The sequence below is a fragment of the Ochotona curzoniae genome, unplaced genomic scaffold, assembly GCF_017591425.1.
Source record: "Ochotona curzoniae isolate NIBS_2020 unplaced genomic scaffold, NIBS_Ocur_1.0 contig_908, whole genome shotgun sequence".
In the NCBI taxonomy this organism is placed as follows: domain Eukaryota; kingdom Metazoa; phylum Chordata; class Mammalia; order Lagomorpha; family Ochotonidae; genus Ochotona; species Ochotona curzoniae.
The window spans coordinates 20,330,088-20,349,667 of record NW_024466607.1 but is presented as its reverse complement, the minus strand read 5'-3'; the positions used below and the strand labels follow the sequence as shown (position 1 = coordinate 20,349,667).

Here is a 19,580-nt window from a genome sequence, read left to right as displayed (position 1 = left end):
TTCTGTCTATGTAGATTCTTGTGCATAGGTGGGATTAGCTGCCTGGTCAATGAATGAGTTACTGATATCTTGGAAGCCACATGGTTGACAACAAAGATGAAATGCTTTGGTTACCTCCTGTGACCAGTTTGGGAGTGGTCTTGTGGGGAAGGTGTTGCTGCATCCATCAAGGGTGATGACTTCTTGATTTCTCTAATGCTTTTGCTCTGATTAAATGGTGACCTGAAAAGAAATAACAATTGGGTGCTTTTATAGAGCACAACACTTTTTTGTCTGGTAATGCATCTGAGACTTCGAGTTGCTGGAACACTAAGATTTCAGAAAAATCTAGAATAAATCTCATGTTAGTTTTTTTTTTTTTTTCCCTCTCTTTCCTTTTTGGTTTCCCAACCGTGTTTATAAAGCATCAATGCTATGCATTCTGTGTAGCTAACTGGGTCTTTGCTGTAATGAGAAATTGTTATTTTTTATTTTTTGTTTTTCTTCTGTGAAGGTACTTTATGTTGATTAAGTTCTTTCTGTTATATATCCTTGGCTTGCACTGGATTTTTCTTTGTGTTGATTTTTGCTTCATTTTTTTTTTTCATTTTCCATGCTGTGCAGTCACTGGATGCCAGAAGGACCAAGGTTTGTCTGCTCTCCGCGGCTTGTTTGTTTTGCCCGGCACAGCCTCACGTCCTCGTGTGTCTAAACGTGTCTGTGTCTGCATTTGTTCCCTTTTGCTTGCAGAGACAGTAATCCTGTTTACTAAACCCGTTCACAGCTTTATTTGTTAAAAAAAAAATTAAGTCCTTGTTTGTGTCTACATGTAATGGATGCTGTTATTTTCATTTTTTTAAAAATGGAAAATGCATTCATCATGGAAAATAATGGATTCTAGAGAAGTGCTTAGGAAACAAGGAATACTGAGTCTGGAGCACTGTGGGCGCACTGAAGGCGTGTTTGTGAGAGTTTCCCTCTAACCCTTTCCACTTCCTAAATGAAAAGTCTGTAGATGCGTAGCTTCCCTTGTGATTAATACTAATATGCCGTTCCTGTGTTTGTGTACATTTCTCTTCTCTTGAGACATTCAGAAAACATCACTGAATTAATATCCCCCTCTCCATGTGCTGTGCCATGCTTCTGAAGTCACCGTGGAGGACTTCATGGCTGGCCCTCGGGACTTCATGATTAGCATTTCATCTTCATGTGGGAGCCGCAAAATCATGCCTGGTGTTGCCATTAACTTTGTTCTCTTCTTTGTCCTCTCCTGTGCCCCTTTTCTCATTGCAGCACCTGCAGTTGACAATCCAGGCCCTCCAGGATGAGTTACGAACCCAGAGGGACCTCAATCACCTCCTGCAGCAAGAGAGCGGCAACCGGGGAGCCGAGCACTTCACCATTGAGCTGACCGAGGAGAACTTCAGGCGTCTGCAAGCAGAGCATGACCGACAGGCGAAGGAGCTGTTCCTTTTGAGGAAGACGTTAGAGGAGATGGAGCTGAGAATCGAAACACAGAAACAGACCTTAAATGCAAGAGATGAGTCCATTAAAAAGCTCCTGGAGATGCTGCAAAGCAAAGGTTTGCCATCCAAAAGCCTCGAGGATGACAATGAGCGAACGCGGAGGATGGCAGAGGCGGAATCTCAGGTCAGCCACTTGGAAGTGATTTTAGACCAGAAGGAGAAGGAGAACATACATCTGAGAGAGGTAAGAATATCCTCCTTGATATTCCTAGAGTGTTATTTTTACAAACTAAAGATGTGTCTTATCATGTTACTTTCCTAGGTAAGCCTTAACACAATGGCCTTTGCCACCTGCCCTCTAACTTCCTGTCTGCTTCTGATTGTTAGCTTGGAGTTCTGCGTTGGCTTTCTGCTTAGACCCGTATGTTCTGTTGCCCTTCAGCATGTCTTCAGCACATTTGAATTTGAAGGCGGTTTACAGTTGCTTTTCCTCAGATGGCCATGGGTTCAGGGTCTTTAAGTTTCACTGCTTATCAAGTGTCTCTGAAGGTAAAAACAGATTACAAGCAACACAAGAACCCAAGTATTTTTACAACTGGATTAGGGATTGGCCTGGAAATAAAAAGCAAAACCTATAGGTATCTTTGGCAAGCACAGTAAAAAGGTACAGTTTTGAATCTGTAGGTTGTTTTTTAAAGGATTCATTTATTTTTATTGGAAAGACAGTCACAGAGAGACAGAAAGCTCTTCTGTCCGCTGGTCTATTCCCCAAGTTACTACAATGGCCGGAGCTGTGCTGATCTGAAGCCAGGAGCTTCTTCTGTGTCTCCCATGTGGGCCCAGGGTCCAAAGGCTTTGGGCCATCCTCTAATTCTTATCCCAGGCCACAGGCAGGGAACCAGAGGGGAGCAACCAGAATATGAACTGGCACCTAGATGAGAGCCCAGCAGTTGATGGTGAGGATTTGGCCACTAGGCTATTGCACTGGGCCTGAATCTATAGGTTTAAGATAAGCCTTGTCTGCATACATTCATCTCAAAATATTCCAGGTTTTCTGAGTCCATGTTTTGCCCTTAGTGAATTGAATCCCTGGAAGTTCATCATAGATAACCACTCCTACATGCCACTATAGTTGGATGTTGGAATACTTAAATTTCTGAGGCCATGTGGTTGGGAGAGTTAGGAAAAATGTGTGTGATAGCCAGGGTGTGAGAGGTTTCCAGCTAAGGGTTTTTCTTGCCACTGTGGTGGATGCAGATCTTACAAGTATGATGCAGGCAAAACTGTTGTTCATACAGAAAGTAGCAGGCATCAAAATGGCATGCAATGTATTTTTAAAATATTCTGGAATCATTAACAAAATTTTTCAAGGATTATTTGATTTCCGACCAAACAATATTTCTTGGTTTTCAAGTCTGGACTGGCCTTCTTATGAATTTACTGATTAGGTTGTTTAGAAAACATGGCTTCCATGCTAGGACTTGCTAAAATTCAGATACTGCTGGGAGCTTTTCCTGATGTGGATGGTACTCATTTAGAACATTTGAGTAGGCTTTTGTGTCTTTAAGTTTGATTTCTTCTATTGTAGTCTCTGATTTTGTTTTCATGAAACCTTAGCAATTATGACTGGAGAATTCTATGTTGTGGTTGCATATGGAGGTGCTTAGGGGGATACTTGGTTGGGCATAGTCTTCCCATTCATACTTTAAGAGATTGAGTGTGATAGGCAGACTTGTGGGATGGTGGTCAGTGATTCCTACTCTTGGAATCCTCATCCTTCTATAGTCATTTTTCCTCGAGTCTCAGACAATCCTAGAGATTTACATCTAAATAATAGAATATGGGATAGGTAAAGGAATGTCAACATCATGTCCATGACTTGGTTATATATGACTGTGAGTTCCGTCTTGTTGGCTCTTTCCCTCTTACCTTTCATGTTATGATGGAACAAGCTACTTTATGGAGGACTCAAGTGGTTCAATACTGAGTAAAGCCAACAGTAAGGAACAGTAGCTCCCAGACCAGCAACCATATAGAACTGGTAAGTTGTAGCAACTACTTAGTAAGCCTGGAAGTGGATCCTTCCCCAGTTGAGCCTTCAGAGGAGATGACAGGGCCTGGAATGACACATGGAATGCAGCTTTGTGAAATCTTATGAGTGAGAGGACCCAACTAAAATATAATTGGCTTCCTGTCTCACGGATATCATGTGGCATAATCATGTACCATAGCATTAATGTGTTGTTTCACACTGCTAAGTTTTGGGGATAATTTGCTATGTGGAGATAGATAACTGATATGCTAGCCAAAAAAAATTAGCCTCCCTACTTTCCCTCCATTGACATCCTGCCTAATTTATGGAAGATGAACAGTTTCTGCCATGTTCTTACCTGCATGTAGACTGTGAATTGTGAAAATTTCCCTGTATTATCTTCAAATTTGGTTGGTAGAAAAATCACTGGAGGTAGACAAAACTACCATTTTACTCAGGGTACCAAGTGATGGTGTTGCCACTGTAGCAACTCTGGGATGCCATGTATACCTCCACCTGTAGCACCTTTTCTCACTCTGTATTGGGATCTTGTGCTCAGAGAGGGGCCACTCTCTGAGTGTACCATTAGATTCTGCTCCTTTGTAGGACAAATGGTGCCTTGATTTTGTTGTGTGACTGCCTTCATTTAAATGCATCAGTTGAGCTTTGTGAGATGTGTTAGTTCTTACAGTGATCTGGTGTGGAAAGAGATCATGTTTAGAGTCATGTACGTCAGTTTGAGAGTACACTGATAGTGGAACACAAAGCACACCCTAATACATCTGGCTAGTTTGCCAGAGTGTTGAACTGCAGTCAGTGCATAGCCTTTACCTGGCTCATCAAAAGGGAGAATATGGATGATGTATTTCTATTTTTAAAAGCCATTAAAAATTGAACATACAACAAGACTTGGTGGCCTAAAAGGACTCTGCTTCCCATGGAAAGGTTGTATTAACAAGTGAGAGCCACTCAAGATATCTTTTTAAAGATGTATTTTATTTATTTAAAAGGCAGAATTGGCTCGGTACGCTGGCCTAGCAATTAAAGTCCTTGCCTTGAATGCGCCTTGATCCCATACAGCTAATCCCAACAGCTACACTTTCCATCCAGCTCCCTGCTTGTGGCCTGGGAAAGCAGTCAAGCGTGGCCCAAAGCCTTGGAACCTTGCACTTGTGTGGGAAACCCAGAGGAAGTTCCTGGCTCCTGGCTTCAGATTGGTGCAGCACCAGCTGTTGTGGTCACTTGGGGAGTGAATTACTGATGGAAGATCTTCCTCTCTGTCTCTCCTTCTCTCTGTATATCTGATTTTGCAATAAAAATAAATCTTAAAAAAATATGGCAGAGGGCCCGGTGGCATGGCCTAGTCCTCGCCTTGAACATGCCGGGATCCCCTAAGGGCTCTGGTTCTAATCCCAACTGCTCTACTTCCCATCCAGCTCCCTGCTTGTGGCCTGGGAAAATAGTCGAGGATAGTCCAAAGTCTTGGGACCCTACACTCGTGTGGGAGACTCGGAAAAAGTTCCTGGATCCTGGCTTCAGATCGGCAAAGCATCGGTGCTCACTTGGGGAGTGAATCATTGGACGGAAGATCTTCCTCTCTGTCTCTCCTCCTCTCTGTATATCTGACTTTCCAATAAATAAATAAATCTTTAAAAAAATATGTGGCAGAATTGCAAAAAGAGAGAAAGAGAGGTAGTGAGAGAGAGTTTTCATCGGATGGTTCACTCCCAAATGACCACAATGATCCAACAGGGCCAGGCTAAAGCCGGGAACCAGTAGCTTCTGAGTGTCCCACATGGGTGCAGGGACCCAAGGATTTGGGTCATTTTGTACTGTTGCTCAGGTGCATTGGCAGGGAGCTGAATTGGAAGTGGAGCTGCTGGGACTTGAACCAACATCTGTATGGGATGGCAGCACTGCCGGTCATGTCTTAATCTGATATGCCACAGCACTGCCCTACCCCTCCCCCATCTCTGCGGTCATTACAGTTTTTAAGAATCTTGTGTGCCTATTGTTAAACTATTGAAAGACTGAAATTAGGTATGATTTGGAATATTGATACCATGGGAATGACAAATACTACTCTCAGGGCCTATTTTCACCTCTGCATTGCTTGATACTTGAAAGATTGTTACCTAAATAAATATGTGCCCATAGTGCAGCAAAAAGAAGCATTGTGGAGTCAAAAACTTAAATATTGGAAAACTTATAAAAGTATAAACCAATGATGGTTCATTGAAAGATTTTTTTTAAAGATTTATTTATTTTACTTGGGAAATCAGAGATACAGATAGAGATGGAGAAACAGAGAGAAATGCCTTCCATCCACTGGTTCACTCTCTAAATGACCACAATGGCCGGAGCTGACCTGATCCGAAGCTTGGAGGCAGGAGCTTCTTTTGGGTCTTCCACATGTGTGCAGTGGCCCAAGGACCTGGGCCATCATCTGCTACTTTCTCAAACCATAAGCAGGGAGCCTGGATCAGGAAGTGGAGCAGCTGGGATACAAACTGGTACCTCTAGGGGATACCAGTGCCAGCAGGTGGAGGATTAGCGTGTTATGTCACCGTGCTGGCCCCCATTAAAAGAGTTTTTAGTCAACAATGTATTGATGCTTCTATGTCTGGCTCTATGAAGAGTTCTTTACCTCGTTGATTCATTAATTCTTTTATTTATTGGATGGCTACTTACTGAAATTCTGCATTGTATTGTAGCAATGATTACCAAGTATAGCTTGACTTCTTGATAGTTAACATCCTGTTGTGGAGAAATACCTAACATTTTCACAGTTAAATAGAGAGGTATCATGAAGAAAAGCAGCAGCAGCAGCACTAGTGATGTGGGTGATTCCAGTTTCATGTTGAATGGTCACTGAAGGTGACGTGGAAGGGGATGATGATGGTAAGAATTGAGACTTGAGTGACCCTAAGGAGTCAGAAGATCTGAAATGAAAGTTCTGGTCAGATGCAGTGGTCCTCCTCGCCTTGGATGTAGGTGATATTTTGCCCATTTAACAAGGAAGAATGGAGGGGGAAATGGCATTAAGAAGCCTGCCCCATGTCACATGGCTAGCAACTGGTGACAGTAGCATTTGAATCAGTCTGATTCTAGAGTCTCAGCTCTTGAACCATTTCATCATATACCTTGCTTGGAAGCATCTGTCCCCATGTGCTGGGGAGAATGGTCCTTTTATGAGCTGAAGGGGCCACATGAACTTGGGGAAATTCTGGGTTCCATAATTTTCCTTCAGGATGCCCCAGACTCTTCAAGTGTGCAGATATATCACCCATCATTTCCTTGAAGAGGGCTTCTCACCCCTGTTTGACTTACTTTTCTCTTATTGCATTGGTGTTCTTTGTAAGACATTTTTGAAAAATGCGAGGCTTACCTTGTGACCTGCAAAGTATGTAATAATATATAAGTTGTTTCCCACTGCCAAAAAGCTAGGTAGTTTCTTTTATTACTTTTCTGTAAGGCAAAGTTTATTTTAACTTATTTTCCTGTTCTTTGCTCAGTTTTAGAGTGTACTTCTGTCCAGGCATTTAAAAATTGTTTAATAGAAAAATAGGTCTGGCTGTTTTAGTTATTATGCCAGTCAGAATAGTTCAGTTTAAATGAAGTTGGTTTGAACTCTGTTAATTTAAATGAATCCAAGCATTAAAATGTACTTGAGGTTTTTCATTCAGGGTGTTCCTGATTTCTTTTTCATTATGTATGGTTCAACTAGGTTGGCACTAAATGAAGTCAGGTCAGGGATTGGAGCGCTAGTGGTTTTATGATTCATTCCCAGGCAGAGGTGTTGGGCTTCCTATAAACCCCATCTCCTGCTATTGCTTAGCCTATTGTTTCAGTGGATTGGAGTTAGCAGGAGTTGCAGATGGTACAGGTTGGGTTGTTTTAGTGTCTCCTTGTCCTTCATTGGTCTGGGCCAGGCTGAAGGTGAAACCACTTCATTGTCTGGCAGGAAACAAAAAATTATTATGTCAACTTCTTTAGAAGACTCAAACCATTGCATTGGGACTATCAGTGACTGTTAATGCGAACCAAAATGTTGGTTATAACAGCATTCCTCACTGGTGTTGCCTCATGCCTTTGCCTGCAGGTTCATTTGATAAGACTGTATTTGACATAATGGTTTACTCTGTTTTGTAGTCTTTTCTTCAGGGAAAATACTGTTCTGTATAAAGGATTTAGTTTGATCAAGTATCTAAAATACTTGAAAATATTAAAAAAAAAAAGAAGAAGTGTATGTATCAGGAGGTTCTTGTGCTTACACTGCTTAATGTTTTCTTGACTGGCTCTTAGAAGAGTCAGGAGTTTTTGTTTTTATTGCTTATGAGGCTGAAGGGATGTAAGTTCTCCAGCTGTGCCTATGATCACCTCAATCCATGCTTTTGGGAGCTTGCCTTTCTTTTGTAGTAGGCTTAGAAGTGCGGCTGTAACTGGGGACCACGGTTGCTGATAACCCAGTCCAAGCAAAATCTCTGAGACCTGAGAACTCTGAGCCTCCCCCTTGCTGCGACTAGACAAAGAAGAGAAGCAGTGACACGAATTCTTATCCTTTGCTTACTTGTCTCAAGGCCTAGAAGTTCTTGAGATTTTAGATCTTTTCCTGTTAGCTCAAACCACTCCCCGTATAATCTTTGACCACATTTCTAAAAGCCACTCCTGTCCCCCCTCTCTCCAAGCCATATTTCCTCGCTCTCTTTGCCACATGCTTGTCAGCAGTTCTGTTGAGTCCTGGTTTTGCTGAGGCAGACCTTTCTAATTCTGACTCTATAGAATCACTACATTCTGTTTCTGCCAGCAAAGTTTATCGCAGAAAATGTTCTGAACACACAAACATAGCATTTTGTATACCAGAGCTCAGGATTGCTTCCAGTACTTATTAAAGAACTGAAAAATTGCTCCCTATTTTAATAGAGTAAATTTCTTACCAGATCAGTATATTTTATCATTATTCCCAGGCCTAGAATATTTTTAAAATTCAATCAGTAGGGACAAAAATTGTGACACAGCAGGTTAAGCTGTTGCCTGAGATGTTGGCTTCCCATATTGGAGTGCTAGTTTGAGTCTGGTTGCCCTATATTCAATCCCGATCCCTGCCAATGTATGTGGGAAAGCAGTGGAAGATGGCTAAAGTGTTCGGGTCCCAGCCATTCACATGAGGACCTAGTGGAGTTTGTGGCTCCTTTTTTTGGTCTGGCCCATACATGGCTGTTGCCCCCATTTGGGGAATGAACCAGAGGATGGTAGTTCCCATTCCTTGTTTCACTCTGCCTTTCAAAGAAATAAACAAATATGGGATTTAATCAACATATGCTTTATTTTTATTCCTACTCTATTTGGAAGGCAGAGAGAGAAAGAGAGGGAGAGACGAGGTCTTCTATTTGCTGGCTCACTTCCTGAATATTCAAAATATCCAGGACTGGACCAGGCTAATGCCAGGAGCTCAGAACCAAGCCAGGTCTTCCATCTGGGTATCGGGGACCCAAGTGCCCGAGCCATCACCTGCTATGTCCCAGGAGGTGCATTATCAGGGAGTTGGAATCGGAAGCAGAGCCAGAGCTCTAGTTCAGGCATTCTGTCTGGTATGGGATACAGACACCTTGGGCTGTGTGCTAAGAGCTTCTCCAAATGTCTGACTTCCAGGTCTCAGATACTGCCTGTGGATGTTTGGTAAATATTTCAATGAGTGAAAAGAAGGTAAAACTATCTAGAGAGCCACTGTCTGGGTTATTTTGTCAACCCAGTCTCCATGTTCTTCTGTGTTTTCTTTATCATTTGCTTCATGTTTGGAGTGGAGAGGGAGCTTTGACAGTGACTTCGAAAGTCCCTTTCATTGTGTATCAGAACTCACTAGGTATATGTCATACATTCATGTCCTAAGTGCTGTGGGATCATTTGTGACAATGTGGTACTCTTGCTCAGAGATTTAGGTGGGCAGTTGGAGAAAATGATATACCAAGTAAATATTGTTGCCATCATCCTCATTATACAAATGAAGAAACCAAGACACGAAGAGGTAAATAATTGTCTTCACACAGAACCAGTGCTGGAGCCAGCACTGGAACCCAAGCAGTCTGGCTGTAGAGTCTGTAACTCTGCTTCTTGAGACACACCAAGAGGCCCTTCAATGATACTTAATGCTTAGCAGCTTTAAGGTCAGAGAGTTGATGATTGGCTTCATTTATGACAAAGCTGGTCTTCAAGGGCAGGAAGTGCTGCAACGTAGAAGGGTGGTAGAGTCAGGAGAAAAGGTAATTGAGCCAAGCCACTGCAATGGTAACTAGTGGGTTTGGTGCACCATAAGTTTGGAGCATCTGAAACTCTGCTTATCAGGAGAGGAAGGAAATAAAACCAGACAGATGTTTTGGGTCCAGATCACTGAGGGTGAGCCGACATGGCATGAAGGACAATTCGCAGGACCAGAGATGGCGAGTTGACAGTGGGTTGGATGAGAAGAGATCAAAGGCATGGTGACATTAGGATACCGTGTTTGTCATATGGCAGAGTTTGATCTAAGTGTGGCTGTGGTGGTTATGAAACAAAGTGAAAGACCATCTCTGCCTATAGGCAGGACCTTAGAACTTAGGAACTTTGAGTGTTGGGGACTTTGCAGAAGCAGAGGCAAGCAAGGTGGGTCTGTGAGTGGATGGATAGTGTGACAGAGATCTGATGGGAGTTGGAGTTGGGGTTGAGGACTTCAGCTATACTAAGTTTAATGAAATCCTGGTGGAGCTTTCCAACCAAGACTGAGATGTGAATAAGGAAGTGATTGTAAAGTTCTTCCCAAGTGCATTAAGTATTTCTTAATCTATCTTCTATCCATTAGTTTAATCCCCAAGTGCCCACAATAGCCAGAAGCCAGGAGCCAGTAATTGTAACCTGATACCCCACATAGTGGCAGAGGCTCAAGAACGTAGGTCATCTTCCACTGTTTTTCCCAGTGCGTTTCCAAGGCACAGGGTCAGATTTAAAGAAGCCAGAACAGAACTCCGTGTGGAATGTCCATGTGGGAAGCAGAGGCTTAACCTTCTGTGTTAGAATGCTAGCCTCTGTAAGACATTGACTCTGACAATTGATCACTGTCTTTACTATTGTGTGTGACTTCTTGGATTGTTTGTGACCATCGGGCCTCTAGTTTGTGCAATTGCTATAATGCTGCCTTTTCATGTTCTCTTACCAGTCATTAACTGCTCTAACTGAATGCTTTCCTTCATTCTGATTTTCAAAATAGTGTTTAATATAAAGATATAATGATATATCTTTTGAGATTATGTAGAATTTTCTTTGATGCCAACAGGCTACAGATTTCTTTTGTTTTTACTGAGTTCATTTTTCACAAGCTCTTCATAAGGCATGGATGCCATTGAAGCATCTATAAAGAAATGCATTCTCTCTGCACCCTGATTGACAACACAGTCAGGAAGCAGGATTGCAGGGGTTGACATAGCATTTCAGTAGTCCATGCTACTCTGCGTCTGATCCAGCTCCTGGCTAATGCACCTGGGAAAGCAGTAAAAAATGACCCAAATACCTGTGCATTGGCACCCACATGGGAGATCCAGATGGTGTTCCAGGCTCTTGACTTTAGCTTGGCCCAGTCCTGGCTATTCCACTTATTAGGGATTAGGGGAGTGAGCCAGCAAATAGAAGATCTCTCTTTCTCTGTGTGTCATGCTGCCTTTAAAATGAATGAATAAATTAATGAATAAATAAGTACATTTTTTTAAAAGTTAGGATTTCATCAGTTCTACCCTGCCACTTGTGATAACATAGGGCACAAATTCTTTTGCATTTGGCTGATCTTTAAATTCTCATACTTTTTCTAAAAAAATGAAGAGTTTGAACACTGTGTACTGACTGAAAATAGTTCAGGTTTTACCCCATATTGATTTTAATGACTGCTTTTGTCTGCTTTTTAAAATAATAGAGACTGGTGAAACCCCGGGGAACCATGGGTTAAGAGGCATTCTGCAGCCTGCTGAGAAAAGACAGTGGCAGGTTTGGAGAGGGAGGCCCGTGGCAGATAGTAACAGTGAACCTCAGGAAGTTTTGCCAGGAGAGGCCATGATGACCAGACCCATCGCTTTCTTCTTCCTGCCCTGTCCTAGGTGTGGCATCTCTCCGCTGGATGTTCCTTTGGGAGCTGGCACCATTTATTACCATCATCATTTGATAAAGCAGTGCATCACAAATCAAACTTCAGTGGTGAAAAACGACTGCTAGCACTTGTGCTGTGGGCCCATTCATGTGCTTGACAGATTGCAGCAAAGGGAAGCTGATTCAGGATCAGCCCTGCTGGGTCCTGCCTGTGTTTAACATATATCTAATGTTCTGTTCTCATGCTTTCCTTGGATGCTCCTGGCAACCCTGTGGGACACTTGTGACTGGGAGGCATTAAGCAGTGATGACATGTGGCGTTTTAGAACACTCAGAGTAGCCCACGTCTTCCACGTTCCAGGGAGTGTAGCATTTAATCCTCCCTGGGGTGCCCTGAGGTTCATGCCTCCGTCAGCAGGATGATGCATCCTTCAGCAGGATGATGTGCCTGTGATACCAACATCCCAGTCTGAGTCCCGGCTGCTCCCCTTCCCATCCAGCTCCCTGCTAATGGCTTGGGAAGATGGTGGAGAGGCCGAGTTGTACCCACTTGGGAGACCAGAAGAAGCTCAGGCTCCTGGTTTCAGACTGGCTTGGCTCTAGCCATCGTGACCATTGGGAAGTGAACTAGTGGGAGAGTTTGTCATACAGGTTGAAGGTCCTCTGAAGTGTTTAGGATAGAGTGTCCAGTAAGACAGTGTCAACTGCTGCATGTTTCCCAGGAGTGAATGTGGTTACAGTAGCTGTAACTTATGTAAGGAGTTAACTCCTAATCCTGTTATGGAAAAATAGTTATATATGTGTAGCCTGAAAAAAGAAGGAAAATGAGAGAAGGGTGGATTGTAGTGACAGAGAAAACATGATAAAAATCATTCATTTAGATCCAAGGTTGGCAGGCTGTGGCGTATGGGCCACATGTGGCTGCCTGTTTTTAATGGCCTGGGACAGCTGAGAATGGTTTTCGCTTTTGTAATGGTTACATTTGGAATGATTAGATAACTACCTGTAAAATTCTCTGTTACCTCTGTCTATACGTGTATTTTGCCTCTTGGCCCATAGAATCTGCAATATTTACAACCAGACCATTTGAGAAGTGTGCTGATTCCTAAATAAGTAGGTTTCTGGACCAACATTTAGTAAAAAGTCCATCTGCTTTTAAAATTTTGCTTACTTTTGAATATTGCTTTTGAGATCTGTTATGAAACAGTATAGAAGACAGTACGTTTTTCTGTCATTACTGGTTTTTCTTAACATTTAAAAATTTGTTTTTTTTTTATTTATTTGAAAGCCAGGGCGGTATATAGAGTAGGAGAGACAGAGAGAGAAAAGGAGAGACAGAGAAAAGGATACACACACACACACAGCTCTTCCTTCCATGTGCTACTTCACTCTGCAAGTAGCCACAATGAACAGGGGGCCAGGTCAAAACCAGAAACCTGTTACTCCAGACGGGTCTCCCCCGTGGGTGGCAGGGACCTGAAAACTTGGGCCATCTTCTGCAGTTTTTCCAGGTCCATTAGCCAGGAGCTGGATGAGCTGTAGAGCAGCCAGGACTTGAGCTGGCACTCTGAGACGAGAAGCTAGCGATGGCAAGTGTTGGTTTTACCCTCAATGCTATAGCTTTAGCCCTTGGCTCTGTTTTTATTTCAAAATGGTGAAACCTGTGATTAGATTCTCAGCACAGTAGATATTGTCAGTGACCACAAAAGTCTGCCCTCCTAGGAGTTAGAAAAGTAACCCGTGTGGGATTCCATAGGGACTGTGTGGGAAGCAGTCTAGCTTTTCATAATACCTGAAAAATGGAAATTCTATCCCCCCCAGAATGAAGTCTTTTTGACTTAATAAAAAGAGAAGCTTCCTTTTCTTCCTCCCCCTGAATTTGCTGATGGTTTTTAGGCCTGTAATAAATACTGTAATAACCTGTGGCTGCTTTGCAGGAACTGATCAGACGCGCTATTTGTATATGAGCAGGTCATTTAAAAAGTAGCGGCACTGTGGATTGGGTAGCATGCCACAGAACTGCTATATTTTCTCATGGACAGTACGCTTAATTAGATAAGGCCAGAACCTACCTGGTCAGTTTGACGGCTGGAATTTCCCTCAGCACCTTGTTCCCGTCCTCTGCCACCACCCAATCTGTCAGATCTCACCCTGATGCTCTTGGGGGTGGTTTGCCAAGCATTTGAGCATGGTTAGTGGTAGGGAAGCCTCTGCCTCTTCCTAGGAATTTGCATCCTTGGTGTAGCCCAAGGTTTTTAGTGTGATCACTGTTGGCACCAGGGATAAGAGCACTCTTTGTTGTGGGACTGTGCTTTGTGCAATGTTTAGCAGCATGCCAGGGTTTTGCTTAACAGGGTTGGGTAGCACATTTCCCTGAATTGTGCCAAAAAAAACCATCTCCAGACCTTGCAAAATTGCTCCAGTTGTAGCTCGCTGGTACAGAGTGAGTGACATATGCTTTTGGAGGCTTGCCTGAGGCTGGCAAGTCTAGAAACTCTTAACTCACCTGCCTGAAACTCTTACTGAGGAGGGGCAGCTAGTTCACCTTTTCCTTCACTCAAAGACATTCTGCAGGGCAATGGACTGGAAAACAGATGTGGTCAGGGGAGATGGAGGAGGGAGTTTGATTCTGAAAAGAAGCAGAAGTGTGAGTGAGTGTGTGTGTGTATGTGAGAGAAAGAGAGAGAGAGACGGAGAGAGAGAGACGGAGAGAGAGAGGGAGAGAAAGAGAGAGAGAGCGAGCGAGTGAGCTAGCTCTTTTCTTTTCCCTTCCCTCCTTTTCTGTCAGGAAAAGTAAGGTTAGGAATGAGGCAAATCCTGGAGAATGAGTTCAAGGCTGGAATTGAGGCCTATTGTTCTCATTGAGCTACCGTGCTAGGAAGCTGAGACTTCACAAATAAAAGACATTTTCTTTTCAGGAGAAGTTGCAGAGTTAATAATTAGGGATCTGAGATGTTACAGACACCTCACTTGGAGACTACCGGGTTCTTCCTGTTAACTGGTGCTTCTTTTTACAGCCAAAATGGCGTTTGAGTGTCTCTTTCTGCTTTCCAAATAAACTGTTTTCTGTATGAACTGCTGCTCTACCCTCAGCACTAGCAAACTTCAGAATAATCATGGTGCACAGTGGTTTTATCAGGTGGAAATGTAGTACAGATGTTCAGAATTACCTTTGTTTCCCCTCTTTTAAACCTTGTGACTACACATACTTTGCACTAAGTACCATTAAGTATTTTTATTCTTGCCATTAAAAAATCTTGCCTTGGGCAGAGCCCTGCTGCATCTCAAGAAAAGGTAAATATTAAAATAGCAGCGAGTACTTATGCATATCACATTAAAAATATGAACTCATGGTTGGCTTTTTTTTTTTTGGCAATAGAAATCATTTTTTTGACCCACTTAACCAAACCCTCCAGTTTTAAACTCCCTTCCTGACTGTAAAACTTTCAGGGTTTTGTTCCACAACCTTCCCTCCCACCCTTTCGTCTTTACGCTTGAGTTTTGCTGTTTACCTTGCAGCTATCTTTGAAATCAACCTGATCACTTAACATAGTTAAATGGGAGGACTTGAATTGCCAGCATGAGTTAGTACACATCTTAAGAAGTTATTAATGGAGCAATGTGCTTTTTTTGGCGAAGAAACTCATGTCACGGCAGACTTTGTGTGTTCTTTCGATACTGCATCTTGGGCCAGTGGTCAATGACCATGGAAATGCTTTATCAACACCAAACATATTCCCGGGTCAGAAACCTGTTTGGGGAGATTAGTTGCCACTGGAAGCTTAACTTCTTTTAGGCTTTCTTTTCATCTCTCTTGGTCCACCTTAACATATTCCTCATAAAAAGCTGCATGAATAATAAAAGCATACACACATACCAGCAACTTTCTCTGATTTAATTACTTGCACTCTTGAGTGGTCCAGGCAGTGCACTGTTACTAGAATAAAGTAGCAACATCGTGCCTACCGTTGTTAAATGAGAAAATTCTCTAGGTGCAGCCATGGAGCTCAGGTCATGGTCCCAAATGTACTTGTTTGCTCATAAAACAGCTCAGGTGTAGATGCTGACATTGCCCCAAGATGTAACCTCATAAATGAACCTGTTACACATCTCCTGCTATGTAGAAAGCCAGGATAACTTTTAGTCATTTCTTCACACCTGCCTTCTTGTTTTCCCTGGTTTCTTTTCTTTGAAACTTTGCTATTTAGGTTTCTCATCTGGTTTCTATTATGATTTCATTTAAACATTCTCTTACTATGTTGATTTCTCTCTCATTTTAACTTCAGTCGTTTTCTTCCCTTTGTGCTTTCATCTGCCTTGTTTTATGGGGTTATTTGACTTTCTTGTCATTGTCCTGGTTGCTGTTCTGTACCCTTGCAAGAGATCTGGGAATGCTAGGGAAATTTACAGGACACTTCTGGTCTTTTGGAACTTTAATCAGCAGATCTCTCTACCTCCTCCAAAACCTTTGCATCCACCTGCACAAGTTTGCTCGCTGGTCCCAAGTGAGATGACCTATGCGTAACACTTTGCACAGAGTTTGGCTCCACAAATGTCATTTATGTTTCCTTGAAGAAGGGTGAGGAGCAGGTGAGCAACAGATGAGTGACCTTTTCACCAGCTGATCCTGTAAATTAGTAAGCCAATGGCTTCTCTCGTCAATGTTTCCTGGTAGCATTTTATAGGTCACTTGTTAGAGTACAGGTGTTTATGCTGAGCAGTACGAATGCAAGAGCAACCTCCTCTCTTAACATTGTAATTTCTTCAGACTATTATAGATCATATTATATTGTAAAAAACTTGATTCATGGAGCTTGAATAAGGTTACTTAGGTGCAGTACGAATTAAATACATATAAAACTAGGTATATAGTATATGATCAATGATGTTGGTGTACCATTACATTTATGTATGTATGTATACTCCCTTTCACAATTGTGTATCTCCTGAGAGTAAAGATGTTTTACTCATCTTTAATACACTAACACCTTGGACATTCTTGATCTGAATTGACTTGCAACTTCCAACCAAGACTGCACAATTTGTTAGTTGATGTTATCTCTTGTATATCTTTAATAAACGCCATATAGAAAGTGGACTAAGTATTTTGAATGTGTATACAAGATGACTGGGTAAAGAAGGCATGAAGCTGACTTTGGTATGGGATGTGGGTATCCCAAAAGTGGAAGCTTAAGCTATTGTGCCTCAATGCCCAACCCTGTAGTAGTTCCTTACTGCTGTTGTAACAAGTTATCTCAAACTTAGTGATTTAAGTAACATAACTGCATGCTTTTCTTACAGTTCTCTGTGTGTGTGTGTGTGTGTGTGTGTGTGTGTGTGTGTGTGTGTGAGTGTGTGTGTTGGGAATGGGGTTATAGATAAGAAGTCCTAGAATGGAGGCGGGTCTGCAGCCATCCTAATGGAGGCTTTCAAGGAGGATTTATTTCCTTGCTTTTCCTTTTTTCTAGAGAACAGATGGAATCATTGACTCATAGCTCCCTCTCCTGTCTTCAAACACTGAATTGTTTCCCCATCTTTTCCCATGTCCCTGCTTCTGTAGTTAAATTTCCTTCTCTCTTACACTGACCCTCCTGCTTCTCTCTTAGAAAAGCCCCTGTGATTGTGTTGGGTCCACCTTGGTCACCTAGGATGGTCTCCTCATTGCTTTATTTTTAGCTAAATCACTTTTGCAAAGTTCCTGAGTCATACAAGGTAACATATGTACAGGTTTTGGGGATTAGGATGTGGATCTCTTTAGGAGGGGTATTATTCAGTGTAGTACACCTTCCAGATTTTTGGGTCTGCCCATGGTTTTCATTCCATTGCTGTGACATCTAAGCTGAACCTTTTGGTTGATCTCCTGGCTTGGTACCTCCTGTAGTTCCTTCTTTAAGCCCTTGTGAGGATTGTCTTAGAAGAATATCTGTCTGCTCTTTCAGAACCATCATGGTCTGGAGGACAAGAAACCAACTCCTGAGCATGAACTCAAGGGCCCACCCACCCTGTCTCTCAACCCCATCTTCTATTTGCCCTTCAGCCTTTTCCCAGATTCCTCACTTTAATTTCCTTCTGACTTAGCTAGATTAGGGTCCCTGCCTGTGCATAAAATTTTTCCCCAAAAAAGTTCTTGGAAAATGCATAATATGTAAAGACTGTGGATTTCAAACATTTGGGAAGTACCAAATTAAACTTCTCTTTAAGTTGAATTTTTCCATAAACCATTGAAAGTACCTTTGTATATTGACCATAGCAATGAATAAATATCCGCTTTCTTGCTTTGCTGCCTTTTTCATTAGACTGTGAAATAGTCACAGGATGTTCGTTTCAAAGGTACTTCCATGGAACCTAGCACTGGTGTTGGCACGTGATAAGAACCCCATAAATATTTGTGGAATGATTCTGTAATGATTGATGTTGTTTTGTGGAGGATATTTTTTCTTTTGAACTATTTTTAGAATTACAGAAAATTTGCAGAAATAATGCAGAAGGTTTCCATATGTCCCTCCCCTAGGCTTCTCTAACAGTGTATCTTACATTATCTGAAAACCATTCTTAGAACGAAGAAATGGCCATTGCCAACTGATATGGTACAATACCCTTAACCAAATTAAGGGCACCGTTCAAACCTCACTAGTTTCTCTACCAATATCCTTTTTGTTGTTGTTCTAGGATCTTTTGTTACATTTGGTTGCTGTTTCTCCCCCAGTGCCCTGCCGTTTACAATAACTCCACAATAATTCCTTCTGTTTAATGACCTGGGAATCTTTGAACCAATTCTTTTACTGAATTTCCCTCATTTGAGACCTATTAGCTGTGTTTTTATGGTTGGACCAAGGTTGTGCATTCTTGGCAAGGGCTCTATAGGAAAACAACCCTGTCCCTCTCATAGAACCAGGCCATGACATCTATGATGTTGTTCTGTCTTCTTATTTTTTAAAAAAGAGTTACTTACTTATTTGAAAGTCTGTGTTATGCTGAGAGAGAGAGAAAAGGGGAGAGGGAGACAGGTAAAAGCAGAAAGATCATTTATCCTCTGGCTCATTCCCCAAAGGGCCACTTTGGCCAGAGCAGGGTTCGTCCAAAGCCAGGAGCTAAGATCTTTTTCCAGCTTTCCCACATGGGTTCAGGGGCTCAAGGACTTGGGTGAGGTTCCATTGCTTTCTCAGGTGCATCAACAGGGAGATGGGTTGGAAGTGTAGCAGTCAGGACTTGAACTGGCACCTCTATGGGATGCCGGCATTGCAGATAGTGGCTTTAACTATGTCATGGGACTAGCCCCTCTGTCTTCTTGTTGATGATGATCCCACCTGTCTGCACTGTGCTTTGGGACATTAGCTGTGAAGTGAATTGTCAACACCATCATCACCATGGCTAAAACTGGTCATTTATCTGTGGTGAATTCTTGTTGCAACAACCCTAATCAATTTGAACGTTCTCATCTCCCTGTATTACATGTGAAGCAATGAATCACAGAAAAGGGATTGATCCTGCCTAGAGCAATACAGGGAGTCACAGTAAGGCAAACCTGTGTTCTTAAATGTTAGGCCACACTACTTCTTTGTGTGAGGGGAGAGGGTCAGGAGCAGGCTAGTACAGCATTCTGGGTCACTAGCCTTTCTCATGAGACAGTCACAACACTGGTCTCTCCACAGCTGGCTTTTACATCAGTCCCTTTAATCCAGGACCTACTAGTTAGAAGTTTGCTTTGAGTCTAGGAAATGTTCACAAAGTATAATTAAAATGATGATAGTGCAAGCAATCAGGAGAAGGAACATCTTGCAGTAGGGACTACAGCTAGAAATGTAATGAATGAGGAGTGCAGAGATGGCAGAGAGAAGCTGGGATTTTCCATCTTGGTGACCGGGTCAGTATGAATATCTGTGACAGTCATGGAGGAAGCAAGGTTTGAGGAGGGGAAGATGAACTTGGTATTTTAAGTAGGTTTTTGTATTTTGAAGTAGAAACCTAGGCCAGGGATTTAGGTCTGGGCCCCATTT

The 19,580-nt window shown here is 42.4% G+C and overlaps 1 protein-coding gene across 3 annotated transcripts in view; it reads left to right on the top strand.

Moving 5' to 3' along the window:
- The window catches only part of ERC2 (ELKS/RAB6-interacting/CAST family member 2), a 628,330-nt gene that overhangs the window by 113,151 nt on the left and 495,599 nt on the right, over nt 1–19,580 (top strand). For all 3 annotated transcript variants that reach the window (XM_040994652.1, XM_040994651.1, XM_040994650.1), the window contains exon 2: nt 1,273–1,689. In XM_040994652.1, the coding sequence (XP_040850586.1) occupies nt 1,273–1,689 (417 nt within the window). The remainder of the gene's footprint in view (nt 1–1,272; nt 1,690–19,580) is intronic.